Below are 19055 nucleotides of genomic sequence, written 5' to 3' on the forward strand. Positions count from 1 at the left end.
TGGTTTGTGCGCGTGTGCCATGAAATCGACGTTTACCAACATTTACTCATAAAAATCTAACCCTTCCAAGCCGCCCCCCCCATATATATATTACAAGGGGAAAACCGAAGGACTTATTACTGCAAATCCAAACCAGTATCAAATATTATAGGACTGCACTAACCATTTAGGCTCATCGATTCTTTGAACACCTGTGTAACACAGAGGAATGTTAACTATTTATTCCTTGACTGGGTTTGACTAAAGCAATTCTTCAAGAAAAGGCATCCAGTCTTAATCTGAGGACATGACGTACTAGAGAACCCGCCGCTCCCCTTGGTAGTTTGTCCCAAAGGTTGCTCATCCTCACTGTTAAAATTGTGCCTTGTTACTAATTACAATTTGTCTGGCTTTAATCTCCAGCCATTGGTTCTTGTTAAGCCTCATGCAACCTTCTCACCCCATTTCCCTAGTTCACAGCTCTTCTTATCAGTCCAGCATCCACCCAGCACATCTGCTCCCAGCTCCCACAGACACCGACAAAAGAGCAACAGTTGACAACGGGGAAAAAAGCGCAGTGAATCCATGAGAGACTCCAGGATCCAGCCAGGGGAGCAAATGCCCTGAGAGCAGGAAGCTCAGGTTAATATGAGCCAGAGGACGGTAAACCCCTGGTCTCCCCTAAACTGCCTAAACCTGCCTCATTTCGAGCCTTCTTATATGATCACGTTATTTACAAAAGTTTTAACATCATCCTAATGAAAGGAGAAAACCCAAATTCCCTTCTGCAATTTGAGCTGGATAGGAAACAGCCCAGAAGCAGCTTTACCAAGAGATAGAACCAGGGATTGAAGCTCGGAGGTATCAGGCTGTGTTTAGAATTTATACAAATCACCCCTCCAGGTCTGAGACATTTTCATCTCCAGCCCTCAAGAGTCTGACTTAGCATGAAAGACGACAAAGACGTATGCAGGGGAATTGGATTTTTTTTTTTTAAGTAAACTAAGGCCAGTCCTAGTGATGGAACTGATAGAATTTCTCTTCTGTGTGGAGTCTCCAGTGTCAGTTCCACTTGAAACATTGTCCATGCTTAAGATATTTAAGAGGTCTTTTCCCTGTATAGATTTGCTGATGCCCCATACGTGCTGACCCCAACTGAAGCTTCTCCCACATTCAAGGTTTTTCTCCCGTGTGGATTCTCTGATGTCGAATATGGGTGGAGCTCTGATTGAAAGTTTTCCCACAGTCGAGGCATTTATAGGGTCTCTCTCCTGTATGGATTCTCTGATGTTTAGTAAGGGCTGAGTTGTCACTAAAACTTTTCCCACACTCCAGGCACTTATAAGGTCTCTCTCCTGTGTGAGTTCTTTGATGTGAAATCAGATCTGAGCTCCAACTGAATCTTTTCCCACAGTCGAGGCATTTATAGGGTTTCTCTCCTGTATGTGTTCGCTGATGTGAAATAAGGTATGAGCTCTGACTGAAACTTTTCCCACACTCCAGGCATTTATAAGGTTTGTCTCCAGAATGGGTTCTCTTGTGTCGAGTCAGGTGTGAGCTCCGATTGAATCTTCTCCCACAATCGAGGCATTTATAGGGTCTCTCTCCTGTGTGCAGTCGCTGGTGAGTAATAAGGGCTGAACTGTCACTAAACCCCTTCCCACAATCCAGGCATTTGTAAGGTTTCTCGCCTGTATGGTGCATCTGATGTCTAACAAGCTGCATGTTCCAATCAAAACTTTCCCCACAGTCCAGGCATTTATAGGGTCTTTCTCCCGTGTGGGTTCTCTGATGAGAAATAAGATCTGAGCTCTGAATGAAGCTTTTCCCGCATTCCAGGCATTTATAGGGTTTCTCACCTGTGTGGGTTCTCTCATGCCTAATAAGATGGCAACTTTGATTGAAACCTTTCCCACAATTAAGGCACTTATAGGGTTTCTCTCCTGTGTGGATCCTCTGATGGGAAATAAGATTTGAGCTCTGATTGAAACCTTTCCCACAGACTAGGCACTTGTAGGGTTTCTCTCCCGTGTGGATCCTCTGATGGGAAATAAGATGTGAACTTCGACTGAAGCTTTTCCCACACTCGGTGCATGTGTTTTTTCTCTCTTCTGTGGGGATTCTCTGCTGGGCTGTGGTTTCCTTGAGATCCTTGCAATCTCCACCATGATTTATGGGTTCACACATTTTCTTCCCTGGGTCATATCCCAGCAGCCTCTCTGACCTACGCTGATTTCCACAGGCTTTTCCTGGTTCACGATTCTCATAAAAATCCCCCTCGGATCTTCCCAATACCGTTCCTTGCAGATCCACGTCCTCACCACCTTCCCGCTGTGGATTCTCATTCACCATCCCAGCACCCCCTGGAATACAGAGAGAGAATCCAGAAGGAGTCATCCCCATGCCGGGGAGAAAGGAATGAAAAGGGAACAGCAAAGAGGGGAAAAACAACACAACCACCACTGAGGAGACTGAGAAAGGGAACATTTACTAACCCTTCTGTAATTTTTCCTTCTGTGAAGTGTGTCCCTGGTGCTCCATGATCCATTAGAACTGGGATATTCCTCCTCATCCTCCAAGCATGGAGGCTCCTCTTTCTTTTAAACCCTCTCTCTCACTCTAATTTCATAGTGTACTGCACCTGGTATAACAACAGCATCACGGGGTGAAGCTCAGTTTCAAAATAAAGTTTTCAAAATAATTTTTTTTTTAAATAGAGCATCCATTTGGAAGAAATAAACTAGTTGTAACAGACAACACAGAGCACCGGGGACCCACAATAGAGAAATTTCATTCTGCCTCCAGATCCCTTCAAAAGATCCAGGGGGAAGTAAAGTCTGGGGGCGGGGAGCTCGTCCCAGATCTCAGTCAGCGTGGGTGGGTGGCATCTGCCCCATGGATGGAGCTTGTCCCAGGAAGGGAGGGGAAGAGACATTAATTAATACAGACAAGACAATACAATGCTTCTGCCACCTCAACGGGATGGAGATGAATTAACATCTCCCTTGTGTTTCTAACTCCTCAGTCCCGTGGCTGGGGGAGTGGAGATCAAAATGTGTCTTAAATGAGTTGTGGGGACTATGGGGTCATTCCCCTGAAATCATAGGGTCTGTTTGCATGGCTGCTGAGAGGTGTAATTCCCAGCTTGGTAGATGGACAAGCACTCGTGTCTAACAATAGCAGTATGACCATGGCAGCATGGGCTGTGGCTTGGAATACCCACTGGAGTACAATCCTGCCCTGCCCCTTGGCTAGCGCTAGCCTCTATCTGTGCCACTATTTTTAGGCATTAGTTTTCGGAAAACTATTACATGTAAATGTATCTGAGCTGGTAATCACACCTCCCAGCTGCTGTGTAGATGTAACCTAACTGACCAAAGAAGAACCTCACCAGAAGCCCAATTGAAAACATCACAGCCGCCCCCCCGGCCCCTCCGCAGCCCCTTCCCAGGCTTCCAATAATCAAGGGGACAGGACTCGCTTACCCAGCGAGGTCACCATCTCATAATTCTCCTGCATGACGTCCCTGTAGAGGGCTCTCTGAGCGGGGCCCAGCAGAGCCCCCGGCCCTGGGTGAAATACACAGCCACCTCCTTGAAGGTCATCGGCTCCTGAAACAAGAGTCCCAGCCACAATCCCACTAGTCCCAGGGGAGGAGGGCCGATAAAATGAAAGGTCTAGTGGAGACAGAGGAGCAGAATCCCACCCCCACCTTGCTCGGAGCAGCCAGGAGACTTGAGGGAAGGGAGAAAGAGAGAGCTCCTTGTCCCTCCCAGCCGGTGGAGGAGGGCAGGGGCCTTCCCCTTTACACACACCTACTAGCCAGAGGCTGGCACAGGAAATGGAGCCCCTCAGCAGGGTCCAGGCACAGGAATCCCAACACCCTCCCCATTCCTAGCAGCTGGGGGTGAGGGGACGGGGCCTCTCCCCTGGGCCTTCACCGCTTGGTGCCCCCTTCGTATTCCACATCAGCCTCTGCCTGGTGGGTTCAGACTCCAGCAGTGGGAGTCCAGTCCGTTTTCCCAGCCCTGTCCAGGGGGGGTTGTTTCCAGTTCCAGAAATGGGAGAATTTCCACCCCGCTCCCAAGGGGCGTCTTCTGAACATACTCAGGTGACTAGCCCAAGCCGCTATCGAGGCCGTATATTTAGGTGCTAACTCTAGCAGAACTAGTGCATATACATCTACCCGGGCTGGGAATCCCACCTCCCAGGGGCTGTGTGGACGTAACCTAAGTGACCGGGGTAGAAACTGAGCAGAAACTAAACTGGGCACACGAGAGCCCCAGGAATGCCACAGACTGAACATGTCAGAGCAGGTTTGTCCCTCCCGGTCACCACCTCCCCGGCCCTGTGTATTTCCTGCTCCAGCCCTTCTAACACAAACCCACCAGCAGCCCCCTGAAAATGCCCTCTCTGAAGGGGTTTCCCATCCCTCAGGAGGATGTGTTGAAGTCACTGGGATAAGGCAGTCCTACCCCAGTGGAGAGCTCCATCTTTTGGAAAGTGGATGAAAGTTCATACAAAGTTACAATCATCTCTAAGATTGCTAGGAAAAGGTACCCAAAGGAGACAGTCTGGGTCAGCCCAAACAGAAAGGTCCAAATAGACATTGGAGGAGTGGATCTGAAACCCAGGTGAGCGCCCTGCCCCAGGGCTAGAGTCATTCTCATTCTCTCTCACCCAACTTATGTGTAATTATTTATACATGGTGGAACAGCTTCAGCGGGAGAGACTGAGAGAGACGTACCAAGGAAAACCCCATAGTCCTATATGCCAAACTCCAGGAGAGGGTTCACAACTGCATATTCTCTACTAGATTCAAGAGGCCTTTAGAACCTGGTATTTTCTCTTTGCAATCCAATCAATGACCCAGGACACTATTTTGCCTCTAAAACTAAGGAAATCTAATATAATTCAAAAATTAGAACGTAAACGTCGGTGAATTTCGAGGAGCTTTTATATGACTATTTGACAATCATTAAGAAAGAGAAAAATTAAGAAAATAGAAGAGGATTCACATTTTAGCTAATTAGAAGGGAGAAGGCAAAAAAAATTAATAGTTGGTATTTAGCTAAACAAGTAAGCGTCATAGATGCAAAATATTAATCCTTAAATAGAGAAACTGAACACATTTTGAGGGGCTTTTGTATCAAAATCTGGCAAGTGAGAAAAAAGAAAAAGAATTGAGAGGTTATTGAGCAATATCTTATTAATGGAGAGAAAAGGGGCTCAACTTCGTGCAAAGGTTCTCAAACTTTTTTTTGCTGACCCCCCCCTTTGAAAATATTTCAGACTGGGATGACCCCCGCTCAGAAAAAGTGATAGCACATTGCTGTGTGTACTCAGAGGAGCACTAAATGAAGCATGTAATCAATAGCCCTGCAGTCAAAGGCACTGAAACCTTGCAAAAAGGGAAAAGTCGGGTGACCGTATTTCCAGATCCCCAATAGAGGACACTGCTGGGGGGGAGGGGGAACTGTAGGGGGGTACAGCAATACCGTACCAGGCCACCCGTACTTCTGTGCTGCTGCTGGCCCTGGTCCTGCCTTCAGAGCTGGGTGCCTGGCCAGCAGCTGCCACCCTCCGGCTGCCCAGCTCGGAAGGTAACGCCTCCATCAGAAGCACCAGAGAAGTAAGGGTGGCCACACCATACCATTTCGTGACCCCCCCCCCCCCCACGCACACACACAATAGCCTTAAGACCCCTTTTGGGGTGAGGACCCCTGTTTCAGAAATGCTGACTTAGTGGTTATTGTATTGCTAGACTTATACACAGGCTTGGCAGAAATTGATTTTTTTTCCCAATCATTTCAATGACAGTATCAGTGTTTCTTTTGAAGGATTGATTTTCAATTTTTATCGATTTAAAGGTTCACAGTCGCAGGAGTTAGTGGGGCGGATCACACAAGAATTATTCAAGGACCGCAGACGTTGAGATTCAACAAGCTGAAAGCTTTATAAATGTTACACACACGTTGGCATCATCATAGGCCAAAATATACCCAGTAAACCTCCTAAACTCAAACGCTAAGAAGTTCTCAAGCAGCATTTTTCTTACTTTGCCGGTCTGCACATTTCAACTATTTCCAGTGGAAATATGTTTTCATCCATTTGTGTGTGTAAGGAGAAATTGAGGTTTACCGACATTTACGGATGTAAAATCTCGTCCTTCCAAGCCTAGGTATGTAGAAGAGAAACAGAATCTGAGCAGACTGATCTCACTGTAACCCCCCCACAGGACACCAAGAGCAGGTCATTCAGGCTGCCTGGCACACGTGCGTTAGGAGACAGTGTGAGCGGGTCACACTCGGGGCTCTTCAGGAGAACAGGATCCTGCCCCCTTTCAGAGCAGGTGTCTCTGACGGAGCAAACAGGGCCCCAGCAGCCGTTCAGGGCTGGGGAGATTCACCCACCGCTGGGGCACGAAGGGGCCTGTCTCAGGGGAGGGAGGGGCTCCGAGTTTTGTAACGGGGTTACAATAAATCCCCCCACCCCCGACTCCATTTCAGTCTCATTTCTCTCCCCTCCCCTCCCCGACAACCCAGCCCCAGGGACACAACAGGGAACCCCCCTGGGGCCCGCCCATGCCCCCCCCCGGCCGCTCTCCCCCCTGCCCGAACCCCCGCGCTGGCCCCAGGCGCAGATCCTGGGCAGAGCCCGGGCAGCGACTCGCCGCTGGGGCCGCAGCTCCGGTCCCTCCGCCAGGCGCTTCCCAGCCAGGGAGCAGCTTCCCAGGGCGGCGGGAGCCGGGGCTGCGGGGCCGCTTGTGCAGAGTCACTGTCCTGCCCGGCCCCGGCCCCGGCCCTTTCCCCGGGTCCCCCCATCACCTGCGGGCTCCGGCTCGGGGGCTGGTGCGGGCCGAGCCCGGGGCGGAGCGGGGCGGAGCGGAGCGGAGCGGGGGGTTAGCGCCGGTCTCTCCCCGCACAGACCCCGCCGGGGAGCAGCAGCGGCTCGGCCCGGCCCCCGGCTCGCAATGGAGGAGCTGACCCAGGAAGATAAACAGAGGCAGAGCGAGCGCAGCCCGCCCCCTCCCAGCACGAACCAGGGCCCTGTGGGGGCAGCAGCTAAGGACCCCCCCGGCCCACACCCCGCTCAGCCCGGGGCGCCCCGGCCCGAAATTCCTCCTCTCTGCCCTGTAGAGACCGGCCCGGCCAATCCCACCCACCGCCCGGGTCACTGAGAAACGCGCCCGGGCAGGCTCCCTGGGAGGCCAGGACCCGCCACCCCCGCGGATTTGGGGACCCTCGGCAGCAATCCCCGGTCCCCATAGAAACCCCCCTTCTCCCCTTCGCAGGGATCCTGCGGGCTCCTCCTTTCCACCCCCCACTGACAGGCTTAATCATAGAATCCTAGAATATCAAGGTTGGAAGGGACCCCAGAAGGTCATCTAGTCCAACCCCCTGCTCAAAGCAGGACCCATCCCCAATTAAATCATCCCAGCCAGGGCTTTGTCAAGCCTGACCTTAAAAGCTTCTAAGGAAGGAGATTCTACCACCTCCCTAGGTAACGCATTCCAGTGTTTCACCACCCTCCTAGTGAAAAAGTTTTTCCTAATATCCAACCTAAACCTCCCCCACTGCAACTTGAGACCATTTCTCCTTGTCCTGTCCTCTTCTACCACTGAGAATAGTCTAGATCCATCCTCTCTGGAACCACCTCTCAGGTAGTTGAAAGCAGCTATCAAATCTCCCCTCATTCTTCACTTCTGCAGACTAAACAATCCCAGTTCCCTCAGCCTCTCCAGCTTCAGTGCAAGAACCGCCCCGAGTGCTGGGGCAGGGGGCTGCCGGACAATGGGTTTGTCTAGGACCCAGAAAGGGAGCTGGGGATGGAAGGGAATTGCACCCCCTACAGTAACTCTTTGTTGCTGGGTGAATTCCAGAGTCCCTGCAATGACCCTGTCCACCCACCTAGCTACTGGGCAATATGGACACCTGCTTATCAGGGGTTTACACACATACAATAGCCCTGAAGTTGAACTCTGGGTAACCCCTTCTAAAGTTCAGAAGAGCCCCGACTCTGACCTATGCTTCAGCAGAGAGTTTAGCTGCCACTCAGGAAGAAGGGGAGTGTAATAGAATTAGGCCCCGTCTACACTTAAAAATTAGGTCAACCCAGCTACCTCCCTCAGCTCTGGGTGTGAAAAATCCAGCGCCTGAGCAATGTAATTCAACCAAGCTAAGGCCCCATGTCGACCATACCTTGCCAGTTATTCCCCGTTTTGTAGCTGTGCGTTTGATTTTTCCTTCCTAAGGCCAGGTCTACTCTACAAACGGACACGGGTACAACTACATCACTCAGAAAATCCACCCTCTGGAGCGACGCAGGTATATTGACCTAACCCCCCAGTGAAGACAGTGCTATGTTGGCAGGAGAGTTTAGACCCTGAACATGTGGGAAGACCCACTGGCCAGACACCTGGGAAAGAATCAGAGGCCCCCCCATCCAGTGTCCCATCACCAGCCATTGGGGATATTTGCTGCTATAATTCTGTGACTTTTTAAATAGAGAATAAAATGCTTTTTGGACAAGGAGAGGGAATTAGTGGGCAAAGGAGTGGGAGGAAATGGGGAGAGAGGTTTGGGGCTGCAGAGAGGGCAGGGGGTAAATGGGCAGGGGTAGTAGGGGAAGGGACAGGGGTTGGGGGGCTAAGGACACAGGGGGATGGGGTTGAGGGAAGTGGGAGGAGAGAGGTGGGGCACTGGGAAGTTGCAAGAGAGGAGCACCTCTCAGCCCCACATAATCTCCTTCCGTGTGTGTGCTGAGATCCGGGTGTCCTTGCCCCTCCAGGGCATGTCCGAGCCCCCTCTCTGCCCTGCATGTGATCCAGCATCTGGGGAAGGCCTGACCCACTGGAGGAGGAGCTGAGAACAGGCATGCTGGAAGCCTGTTTTTTCAATATCCTTCTTAATATGCAGCCACCAGAACTGCATTTACGATCCCAGTCCTCATGGGCGGTGGGTGAATCACGGGTTCGAGGAGGCTAGCCCCCGTCCCGGCCCACCCCTTCTGCCTGAGGCCCTTCCCCACCCCTGCTGAAGCCCAGAGGCCCCCCACCCTCAGCTGCAGAGCACTGGGCGGCCCCAGCCCCCCCAAGTCCCAGCCCCAGCAGGCTTCCTGGAAGAGGAGCAGCCTGCCTGGGCTAGGGCCAACTAGCAGCAAGGGTGGGAGGGAGCGGCTCGGGGCTGTTTGGGGAGGTACAGCCTTCCCTAGCCTATTATATGCACCGCCCATGCCAGTCCTGGTCTCCCCAATGCTCCCCAGTCACCAGCCCCAGAGCTGAATCAATCAGGGTGCAGGGGCAATGTTTTAAATAAAGGGGTGAAACAGCCCTGCTGCGGGGTGGAGTCCCAGTGCCCATGCAGAGTGCTACTCCAGCTTCACTTACTAGCGAAGCCCTCCAGTAAGTTAGTAGCCACTTCATATGGGGAGAAGACAGCGTTCTAGAGTGAAAGTCTTCTAGAGATCCAGGGAATAGATGCTTCATATGCTGATCCCAATAACTGTACCACTTTAGATACAGTTTGACCAGCCAGTGAGGACCAGTCTGCTACCAACCTGGAATGCTGCTGGTTGTGGAGATCCCCAGACTGTCAAGGGGGGGTCAGAAGTGCTTTGAAAGGGCTGAGAAGCTGCCATTCTTCTCAAGCTGTGAAGGGTCCAGGTGACTTGAGTCCAGAGCGCCAATGTGCGGGAGGTCAGATTAGATGATCATGATGGTCCCTTCTGACCTTCAAGTCTATGAATCAGTGAGACACACACAGCACATACGAGGCCACACTACAATGACTGAGAAATCATCTCTGCGAGACGATCAGAGGGGACTGTGTTCTGATGTGCGTGCTCGAGAACAGGAAGGTCGATATCATGTGGGAACTTTATCTTTGAATATCTGTAATAGCAACAAAATGGGGACATCTATATACGGAATGCCTGTAGATTTACTGTCCAACTGCTTGTCTTTAAATGATATTCACAGTATTCCAAATCCTATCTACAATGGGTTGTCCCATTTATAATCATTTCTGTGTGCATGGAATGTCTATTTCCCAGGTCACTCTGTGGGACTCTCTCTTCAAAGCCCACTGGGCAATATTACCAGCTACTTAACAGGGTTTTACATACATACAACAGCCCTGAAGTTTAACTCTGTGTCCAGCCTTATGGAAAGAGCTCCGGCCTGGGTTTCACCAGAGAGTGAAGCTGAGGTGCAGGAAGAAAGGGAGCATAATAGAGTTATACGTAATATTGTGTGAGCAACCCCAGACCTCATTATGCCAGTGGGGCCGTTTACCTTTCTGGGTTGGTTTTTATTCCACTTTGTGTGGCCCTGGCTGGCAATGAAGTCATCGCAAACCAGGTAGTACAAACTCTTGCTCAGAGGTGCACTGTATGTTTGTACAAACGATTCAAGGGTACGTCCACACTGCCGGGACTGGCTCAGCTGACGGGGGCTGACAGGGCTCAGGTTGTGGGGCTATAAAATTGCAGTGCAGACGTTCGGGCTGGGGCTGGAGCCCCAGGGGAGAGAGTCTCAGATCTCAGGCTCTGATTCAAGACCAAATGTCTACACAGTTCATTTTAGCCCCGAAGCCCAGGCCTGAGTAAGCTAACCCAGGCTCTGACTCAATGCTGCAGGGTTTTTTTATCTCAGTGTAGATGTAACCCAAGCTGCATCCCCAGCTAGTGTAAATTGGCCGTAGCTCCATTGGAACCTGTGGGGCCAGATCCCCAGCTGGTGAGAATCAGAGGGGAGGATCTGACCCATGGGACTTGCAACACACACACATTTTGCAGGCAGTGCCCAGTTGGGAGCGGGGATGTGAAAATTCACTCCTAACACAGCCCCGCAAGAGGCAGGGATGAATCAGCCAGGCGGAGCTGATCATTCCCACTAAAATCTCCAGCCGGCTGCTCAGGGGGCTAGGACAGTTTAACCAGAGTGAGGGGACATGGATCTCAGTGACTTGGGCTCTGGGTGGAACTTGCTCTGCAGGTTTCTATAGTTAAAGGGCATAGAGGAGGCATTGCTGGGTCCTGCTTGATGAGACGGTGAAAAGTGAGTGTGCAGGGAAGGGGCTCATTAGCTGTTGTCTCCAGGGAGCTGGTACTCAGATGGAGGATGGCGTAACTTTACAAATGGCCACCATCATAATTTGCTACCTGTCACAGTTATTGACATCTGCTGGGTGTTCTTTTCTGCTACTCTGTGACAACGTGCTGCCCCGCCCGATGTATCAAAATGTGATGGATGGGGGTTGCCTGTCACAATTTCCACAATGTGCTACCATGGAGAAAGCTCTGTTGGCAATTTGGACACAAGGAAAGAAAGGGAGTGTTGTCATTTGGAAAAGCACTTCTAAACAGTTAAAATGCAAGGCTATGCAAACCATAATGTCAGTATTTTTTTTTTCTTTATTAGTCTCATTGCCAGGGGATGCTGTGAAGGCCAAAACTATAACTGGGTTCAAAAAGGAATGAGATCAGTTCCTGGAGAATAGGTCCGTCAATGGCTATTAGCCATGAAGAGCCCGCAGAGTTGGCAGCTCCAGGATGTGACGTCTCTGGTGCTCAGGGTTGGGGAAATAATGCCTCAAAGAAGATTCCCAGACAGCCACCGAGTCCGTTAAAGGCTATTTGTACTCATGACTCAAGACAAAGGACTCTGGGAGTTTGAAAAACTAAATTTGACTTTATTCTTTCCAAGCCAAAAATAAAAGCTAAAATCTCCTCACACCCAGAGCTCAGCTCAGCATGGAGCATTTCAGCCCCAGCCCAAGATGGTGCTGCTCCCGGCTCCCGCGGGCATCAGCTATGGAGCAACGTTGTACAGTGGGCAGAAAAATGCAGAGGATCCATTAGAGACGCTGGGATTCAGTCACAGAAGGAAACACTGTGAGAGCAGAAAAGCCAGGGACTTCGGTTAACAGGAGCCGGAGAACGGTGCGGCATCTCCAATCCCGGCTGAGGGTTTTATCCCCCAGGGACGTCCTTGGCATGCGTGGGGAGAGTGTGGCAGAGAGAGTCTCCATCGTCCCAATAAAGGACACTGTGGAGGGGGTTGCGGTGACTATCTTGGTTCACAGACTCCTCATTGCCCTCCAGTCGCAGTGATGGATGTCAGCTGGCTTCAGGGCTCGCCAGGCCTGTTGATTTCCCTAGTTTCCTTCCTATCTCTGCTCAGTCTTGTCCTCCCAGGAATCACTGATGCACCCAATCACTCCACAAGCAGTGTTATTTGTAGCCCTTTAGGATTCAGGGACGGCTTCACCCAGTGATCACAGGCTATTTCCTTCTCTCTCTCGCTCCTGTGTAGCAAGTTAACAATTCTCAGCCTCAGCTGTCTGGCTCTCCAGAGAAAACCCTGCAGTTTCCCAGCTCTTTATCTTTCATGCTCTCCCTCTCCCAACTGTATCTCCCATCACTGCAGGGATCAGGCAGGAACTTCCTTCCCCATTTCAGTCTCTGCCTCTCAGCCTGCGACTCTCACACTGTCCCCACCGACGTTTATGTTGAGGGTGATGTATAATAATCATTATTCAAACAACACTAAGACCGCATGGCAAAGGGTCGTAAAATGGTACCAATAAAATAAGACAGTGTTCTAGCAAGTGGCCATTTGTCTTATGGCGTCCCCAATAAACCTGCACTACGTCCTGTAAAACACAAGTAATATCCTACTAGGTGACCAAATGGCCTTCAGGAAATAGAGAACAATCCACAATACAGGGTGGACTTATAAGACACTCTCAGGTTCATAATAATTGACATCCCAGAGCTTGTTTCAGATGATTCAAAATCAGGAGAACAGACTTACCCATGTTCTCCTCTGAACACTCTACACCTGCCCTGTTTGGAGCCTTCTTACCCAGTCACGTTAGTTACAAAAGTTTTAACATCATCCTAATGAAAAGAGAAAACCAAAATTACTGTCTGCAAATAATCGGAGGTTGGTAGGAAAGATACCAGAAGCTGCTTTACCAGTACGTGTACATTGGGATTTAAGCTCAGAACGATCACACAACATTGGGGATTCATTTGAATTTTCCCTCCAGGTCTGTGACACTTAAATCTCCAGCCCTTATGAGTATGACTTAGCATGAATGAAATCAAAGACGTATGTAGGGGAACTGGATTTTTTTTTTTTTTTTAAATAAACTAAGGCCAGTCCTAGTGATGGAACTGAAAGAATTTCTCTCCTGTGTGGAGTCTCCAATGTCAATTCCACTTGAAACATTTTCCAAGTTAAAGATATTTAAGAGGTCTATTTCCTGTATGGATTTCCTGATGCCTGATACAAGCTGACCCCAGCTGAAGCATCTCCAACGTTCAAGATTTCTCTCCTGTGTGGATTCTCTGATGTCGAACATGGGTTGATCTCCGACTGAAACTTTTCCCACAGTCAAGGCATTTATAGGGCTTCTCTCCCGTATGGATTTTGTGATGTTTAATACGGGCAGAGTTATCAATAAACCTTTTCCCACAGTCCAGGCACTTATATGGTCTCTCTCCTGTGTGAGTTCTTTGATGTGAAATCAGATTGGAACTCCAGCTGAATTTTTTCCCGCACTCAAGGCATTTATAGGGTTTCTCTCCTGTGTGAGTTCTCTGATGTGAAATGAGGTATGCACTCTGATTGAAGCTTTTCCCACAGTCTGGACACTTATAGGGTTTATCTCCCGTGTGGGTTCTCTTGTGCCTAGTAAGGTGTGCGCTCCGATTGAATCTTCTCCCACAGTCGAGGCATTTAAAGGGTTTCTCTCCTGTGTGGACTCTCTGATGAATAATAAGGGCAGAACTGTCACTAAATGCTTTCCCACAATCCAGGCATTTGTAGGGTTTCTCTCCCGTGTGGTGCTTCTGATGTCTAACCAGCTGCATGTTCCAATCAAAACTTTCCCCACAGTGCAAGCATTTATAGGGTTTTTCTCCCGTGTGGCTACTCTGATGTGAAATAAGATCTGAGCTCAGAACAAAGCTTTTCCCACAGTCCAGGCATTTATACGGTTTCTCACCCGTGTGGGTTCTCTCATGCCTAATAAGATGTGAGCTCTGAATGAAACCTTTCCCACAGTCAAGACATTTATAAGGTTGCTCACCTGTGTGGGTTCTCTCATGCCTAATAAGATGCGAACCCTGATTGAAACCTTTCCCACAGTCAAGACATTTATAGGGTTTCTCCCCTGTGTGGATCCTCTGATGTGAAATAAGATTTGCGGTCTGATTGAAACCTTTCGCACAGACAAGGCACTTATACGGTTTCTCTCCAGTGTGGATCCTCTGATGGGAAATAAGATGTGACCTCCGCATAAAGCTTTTCCCACACTCAGTGCATGTGTTTTTTCTCTCTTCTGGAGGGATTCTCCGCTGGTCTGTGGTTTCTTTGAGGTCCTCGCAATCTCCACCATGATTTATGGGTTCACACGTTTTCTTCCCTGGGTCGTATCCCAGCAGCCTCTCTGACCTGCGCTGGTTTTTGCAGGTTTTTCCTGGTTTATGATTCTGGTAAAAATTCCCCTCGGATCTTCCCAATACTGTTCCCTGCAGACCCATGTCCTCACCACCTTCCCGCTGTGGATTCTCCTCCTCATTCTCACTCACCATCCCAGCACCCCCTGGAATACAGAGAGAGAATCCAGACAGGAGTCATCCCCCATGCCGGGGAGAAAAGAACGAAAGGGGAACAGCAAAGAGGGGAAAAACAACACAACCACCACTGAGGAGACTGAGAAAGGGAACACTTACTAACCCATCTGTAATTTTTCCTTCTGTGAAGTGGGTCCCTGGTGCGCCAGGATCCATTAGAACTGGGATATTTCTCCTCATCTTCCAAGCATGGAATCTCCTCTGTTTTTTAAGCCCGCCCTCTCACTGTAGTTTCACAGTGTACTGCACCAGGTACCACAATGGTGCCACAGGGTGAAGCCAGAAACAGAGGTTTTAAAAATAAATTTAAAAAAATAATAAAGCCTCCATGCTTGGAAGAAATAACCTAGTTCTAACAGACAACACAGAACATCAGGGACCCACAATGGAGAAATTGGATTCTGCCTCCAGATCCCTTCCAAACACCCCGGGGGTCATAAAGTCCGGGGGCAGGGAGCTGCTGCCAGATCTCAGTCAGTGTGGGTGGTTGACATCTACCCCAAGAATGGAGGTAGTCCCAGGAGGGGAGGGGAAGAGACATGAATGAATATAGATGGGAGAAGACGATGCTTCTGCCAACTCAAAGGATGCAGGATGGAGATGAATTAGGCCTCCCCTTGTGTTTCCGACTCTCCTATCCCACGTCTGGGGGAGTGGAGATCAAAGTCTGTCTTAAACGGGCTGGGGGGACTATGGGGTCATTCTCCTGAAATGGAAGGGTCTGTCTGCACAGCTGCTGGGAGGTGTGATCCCCAGCTTGGTAGATGGACAAACATGAGCATGGAATAACAGCAGTGTGGCCATGGGCTGTGGCTCAGACTAGTCACCTGAGTACAATCCCGCTCTCTCTCTGGGCATGTACTCAGGAGGCTAGCCCAAGCTGCTATCTGCGTGGCTATTTTTAGGCACTAGCCCTAGCAGAACTAGTGCATGTAAATCTACCTGAGCTGGGAATCCCACCTCCCAGATGCTGTGTAGACGTAACCTAAGTGACCAAGGTAGAACCTGAGTAGGAGCCAAACTGGTCATATCACAGACCCCCGCAGCTTCCAGTAACCAACGCAAGAGGACTCCCTTACCCAGCGAGGTCACCATCTCATAGTTCTCCTGCATGACGTCCCTGTAGAGGGCTCTTGGACCGGGGTCCAGCAGAGCCCCCTGCCCCTGGGTGAAATACACAGCCACCTCCTCGAAGGTCACCAGCTCCTGAAACAACAAGCACCAGAGATATAGAATCCCACCCGCACCCTGCTCAGAGCAGCCAGGAGGCTCCATGCGTGGAGAAAGAGAGAGCTCCTTGTCCCTCCCAGCCGATGGAGGAGGGCAGGGGCCTTCCCATTTATCACACACCTGCTAGCCAGAGGCTGATACAGGAGATGGAGCCTCTCAGCAGGGTCCAGGGACAGGAATCCCAACCCCCTCCCTATTCCCAGCAGCTGGGGATGAGGGGACAGGGCATCTCCCCGGGACCTCACCCCTGGGTGCCCCCTTTGTATTTCAGAGCAACCTCTGTCTAGTGGGTTCAGGCTCCAGCACTGAAAGTCCAATCAATTTTCCCAGCCCTGTTGGTTTCTTTCCCGTTCCAGAAATGGGGGAATTTTTATTCCATCCCCCAAAAGGTCCTGTTCTGAACATTATGCCACAAACTGAAGACATCCCAGCAGGCTTGTTCCATCCTGTCACCACCTCCCTGGCCCTGTGTATTTCCTGCTCCAGCCCTTCTAACACAAACCCACCAGCAGCCCCCCTGAAAATCCACTCTCTGAACGGGATTCCTATCCCCCAGCAGGATGTGTTGTAGTCACTGGGATCAGGCAGTCCTACCCCAGTGGGGAGCTCCATTTTCAGACAGAGAGTGAAAATTCTTACACAGTTACAACCACGGATAACAATAAATGTTGCTAGGAAAAGATACGCAAAGGAGACAGGCTGGGTCAGCCCAAACAGAAAGATCTAAATAGATATTGGAGGAGTGGGCCTGAAACCTCGGTCTCCTAAAATCCAGGTGAGCACCCTGCCCCAGGGCTGGAGTCAGTCTCACTCCCTCTTACCCGACACATGTGTAACCATTTATACATGGTGGAACAGCTTCAGCGGGAGAGACTGAGACGTACCCTGGAAAACCCCAAAGCCTTTTGTGCCAAACTCCAGGAGAGGGTTCACAGCGGAGAGTGACCAAGTAGAGATAGCCGCCTATATCACTTTGAGGGGTAGGGGCGTATGACCCACCCCTCTCCTCAGCATTTCCTATTGGCTAGCTCAGGCAGCTCCCCAGTCAGCAAGCTGTGTTTTGTGGATCCCATTTTTAGGTGCTTAGCTCTGCCCAGGGAGAATATAGGGAACCTAACTCAGGGCTGTGGATTCCACTCGGAGGCAGGGCATCTGAACAGAAGGTGCTGCTCTGCTGATCTCGTAATGCCTAAATCCCTTGGTACATCTAGCCCTCGGCGATTTCCCCATCAGTATCTGGGAGACACTGGTCCCTTAGCCGAGGGAGGCTCATTAAATATGGAGGAAACACCTTGATTTGCAGATATCAGGGGGAAAGTTTATCATTGGGGAGTTTAATCTCCCACCCACCCAATCCCCATGTGGTGTTACAGATTTTTAAGGCCAGAAGTGGAAGAGACCATTGAATTTAGAAAAACTAGTCTGACCTCCTGTATGATACAATCCATCACAATTCATCCGGTTACTCCTGCACTGAGTCCAATCACTTGTGTTGGACTAAAACACATGTATCAAGGCATCCAGTGCTGAATTTAAGAGATGGAAAATCCACCGCTTCCCTTGTTAGTTTTTTCAGAAGTTAATCACCCTAATTTTCCATTTGTATTTCTCTGGCTTTCATTTTCAGCCATTCTTTCTCCTTTCACTTTTCTCTGCTAGAATTCAAGAGGGCTTTAGAGTACCTGATAATTTCTTTTTGTAATCAAATCAATGACTCAGGGCAATATTTCTCCTCCCAAATTGAGGAAATCTTATATAATTCAAAAATTAGAGTGCAAACATCAGTTAATTTTGAGGAGATTTTATATCCCTATTTGATAACTGAGAGAGAAAATATGGAAATGATTCACATGTAAGTTAATTAGAAAGGAGAAGTCAATTAATTTTCTTAGTTGTGGGTATTTAGAGAAATAAATTAGCAGATAATATATTAATCTATAAATAAGAGAAATTGAACAAAATTTGAGAGGATTTCATATCAAAATGTGGCAAGTGGAAAAAAGAGAAAAAAATCTGAAAAGTTATAGAGCAATATTTTATTAATGGAGAGTAAAGGGACTAGATTAGTGGTGATTGTATTGCTATATTTATATACAGGCCTGGCAGAATTTCTTTTTCTCTCTCTTTAATTATGTCAATGGATAATATCAATGTTTATTTTAAGGGGTTCCTTTTTATTTTTATTGATTTAAATGTTCACAGTTGCAAAGGAAATTACAGGGTGGGTCAGATAATAATTATTTCATGGCTGTAGATGTTGGGATTAAAAAGTTAAAGCTTTATAACCATTCAAACGCACACTGTCAGCATCACATGTCAAAACATACCAAGTAACTATCCTTAAATCAAACTTTAAGAAGTTCTCAAGCAGCATTTTCCCGACTCTGCCTCTCTGGTCATTTTGATTATTATCCATGGAAATACTTTTTCATCTGTTTGTGTGTATAGGGTGAAAGTGACGTTTACCCTAAAAAAATCTAATTCGTCCAAGCCTATTTATACAGAACAGAAACAGAATCTGAGCAGACTGATCTCACTGTAACCCCCCCACAGGACACCAAGAGCAGGTCATTCAGGCTGCCTGGCACACGTGTGAGACAATGTGAGCGGGTCACACTCGGGGCTCTTCAGGAGAACAGGATCCTGCCCCCTTTCAGAGCAGGTGTCTCTGACGGAGCAAACAGGGCCCCAGCAGCCGTTCAGGGCTGGGGAGATTCACCCACCGCTGGGGCACGAAGGGGCCTGTCTCAGGGGAGGGAGGGGCTCTGAGTTTTGTAACGGGGTTACAATAAATCCCCCCCCCCCCCCCGACTCCATTTCAGTCTCATTTCTCTCCCCTCCCCTCCCCGACAACCCAGCCCCAGGGACACAACAGGGAACCCCCCCTGGGGCCCGCCCATGCCCCCCCCCCGGCCGCTCTCCCCCCTGCCCGAACCCCCGCGCTGGCCCCGGGCGCAGATCCTGGGCAGAGCCCGGGCAGCGACTCGCCGCTGGGGCCGCAGCTCCGGTCCCTCCGCCGGGCGCTTCCCAGCCAGGGAGCAGCTTCCCGGGGCGGCGGGAGCCGGGGCTGCGGGGCCGCTTGTGCAGAGTCACTGTCCTGCCCGGCCCCGGCCCTTTCCCCGGGTCCCCCCATCACCTGCGGGCTCCGGCTCGGGGGCTGGTGCGGGCCGAGCCCGGGGCGGAGCGGGGCGTTAGCGCCG

General features: G+C 49.9%; 1 protein-coding gene and 1 long non-coding RNA gene across 4 annotated transcripts; one reads left to right on the top strand and one right to left on the bottom strand.

Annotated features, from left to right (window-relative positions):
* Window positions 1–949: 949 nt before the first annotated feature.
* Window positions 950–18652, bottom strand: LOC140898006 (uncharacterized). Of its 3 annotated transcripts, XM_078848594.1 has the most exons (4): window positions 6807–7298; window positions 6038–6156; window positions 2475–2620; window positions 950–2342 (listed from the first exon to the last, which is right to left on the bottom strand). In XM_078848594.1, the coding sequence occupies exons 3-4, from the start codon at window positions 2518–2520 to the stop codon at window positions 1153–1155; spliced, it is 1236 nt and encodes a 411-aa protein (XP_078704720.1). In that variant the 5' UTR covers window positions 2521–2620; window positions 6038–6156; window positions 6807–7298; the 3' UTR covers window positions 950–1152. The 3 variants fall into 3 exon arrangements, 2 of the variants coding, with proteins under 2 accessions (XP_078704720.1, XP_078704721.1); XM_078848595.1 differs by lacking the exons at window positions 2475–2620; window positions 6038–6156; window positions 6807–7298 and adding exons at window positions 13311–14594; window positions 15705–18652 and having other exon boundaries at window positions 950–2078; XR_013634582.1 differs by lacking the exons at window positions 950–2342; window positions 2475–2620; window positions 6038–6156; window positions 6807–7298 and adding exons at window positions 11375–12882; window positions 15705–15793.
* Window positions 6860–9945, top strand: LOC144929247 (uncharacterized). The gene is made up of 3 exons (XR_013634532.1): window positions 6860–7642; window positions 8234–8306; window positions 9497–9945. It is a non-coding gene; the product is annotated as an uncharacterized LOC144929247 (long non-coding RNA).
* Window positions 18653–19055: the final 403 nt, after the last annotated feature.

This window comes from Lepidochelys kempii, chromosome 14 (genome assembly GCF_965140285.1).
Source record: "Lepidochelys kempii isolate rLepKem1 chromosome 14, rLepKem1.hap1, whole genome shotgun sequence".
Taxonomy (NCBI): Eukaryota; Metazoa; Chordata; order Testudines; family Cheloniidae; genus Lepidochelys; species Lepidochelys kempii.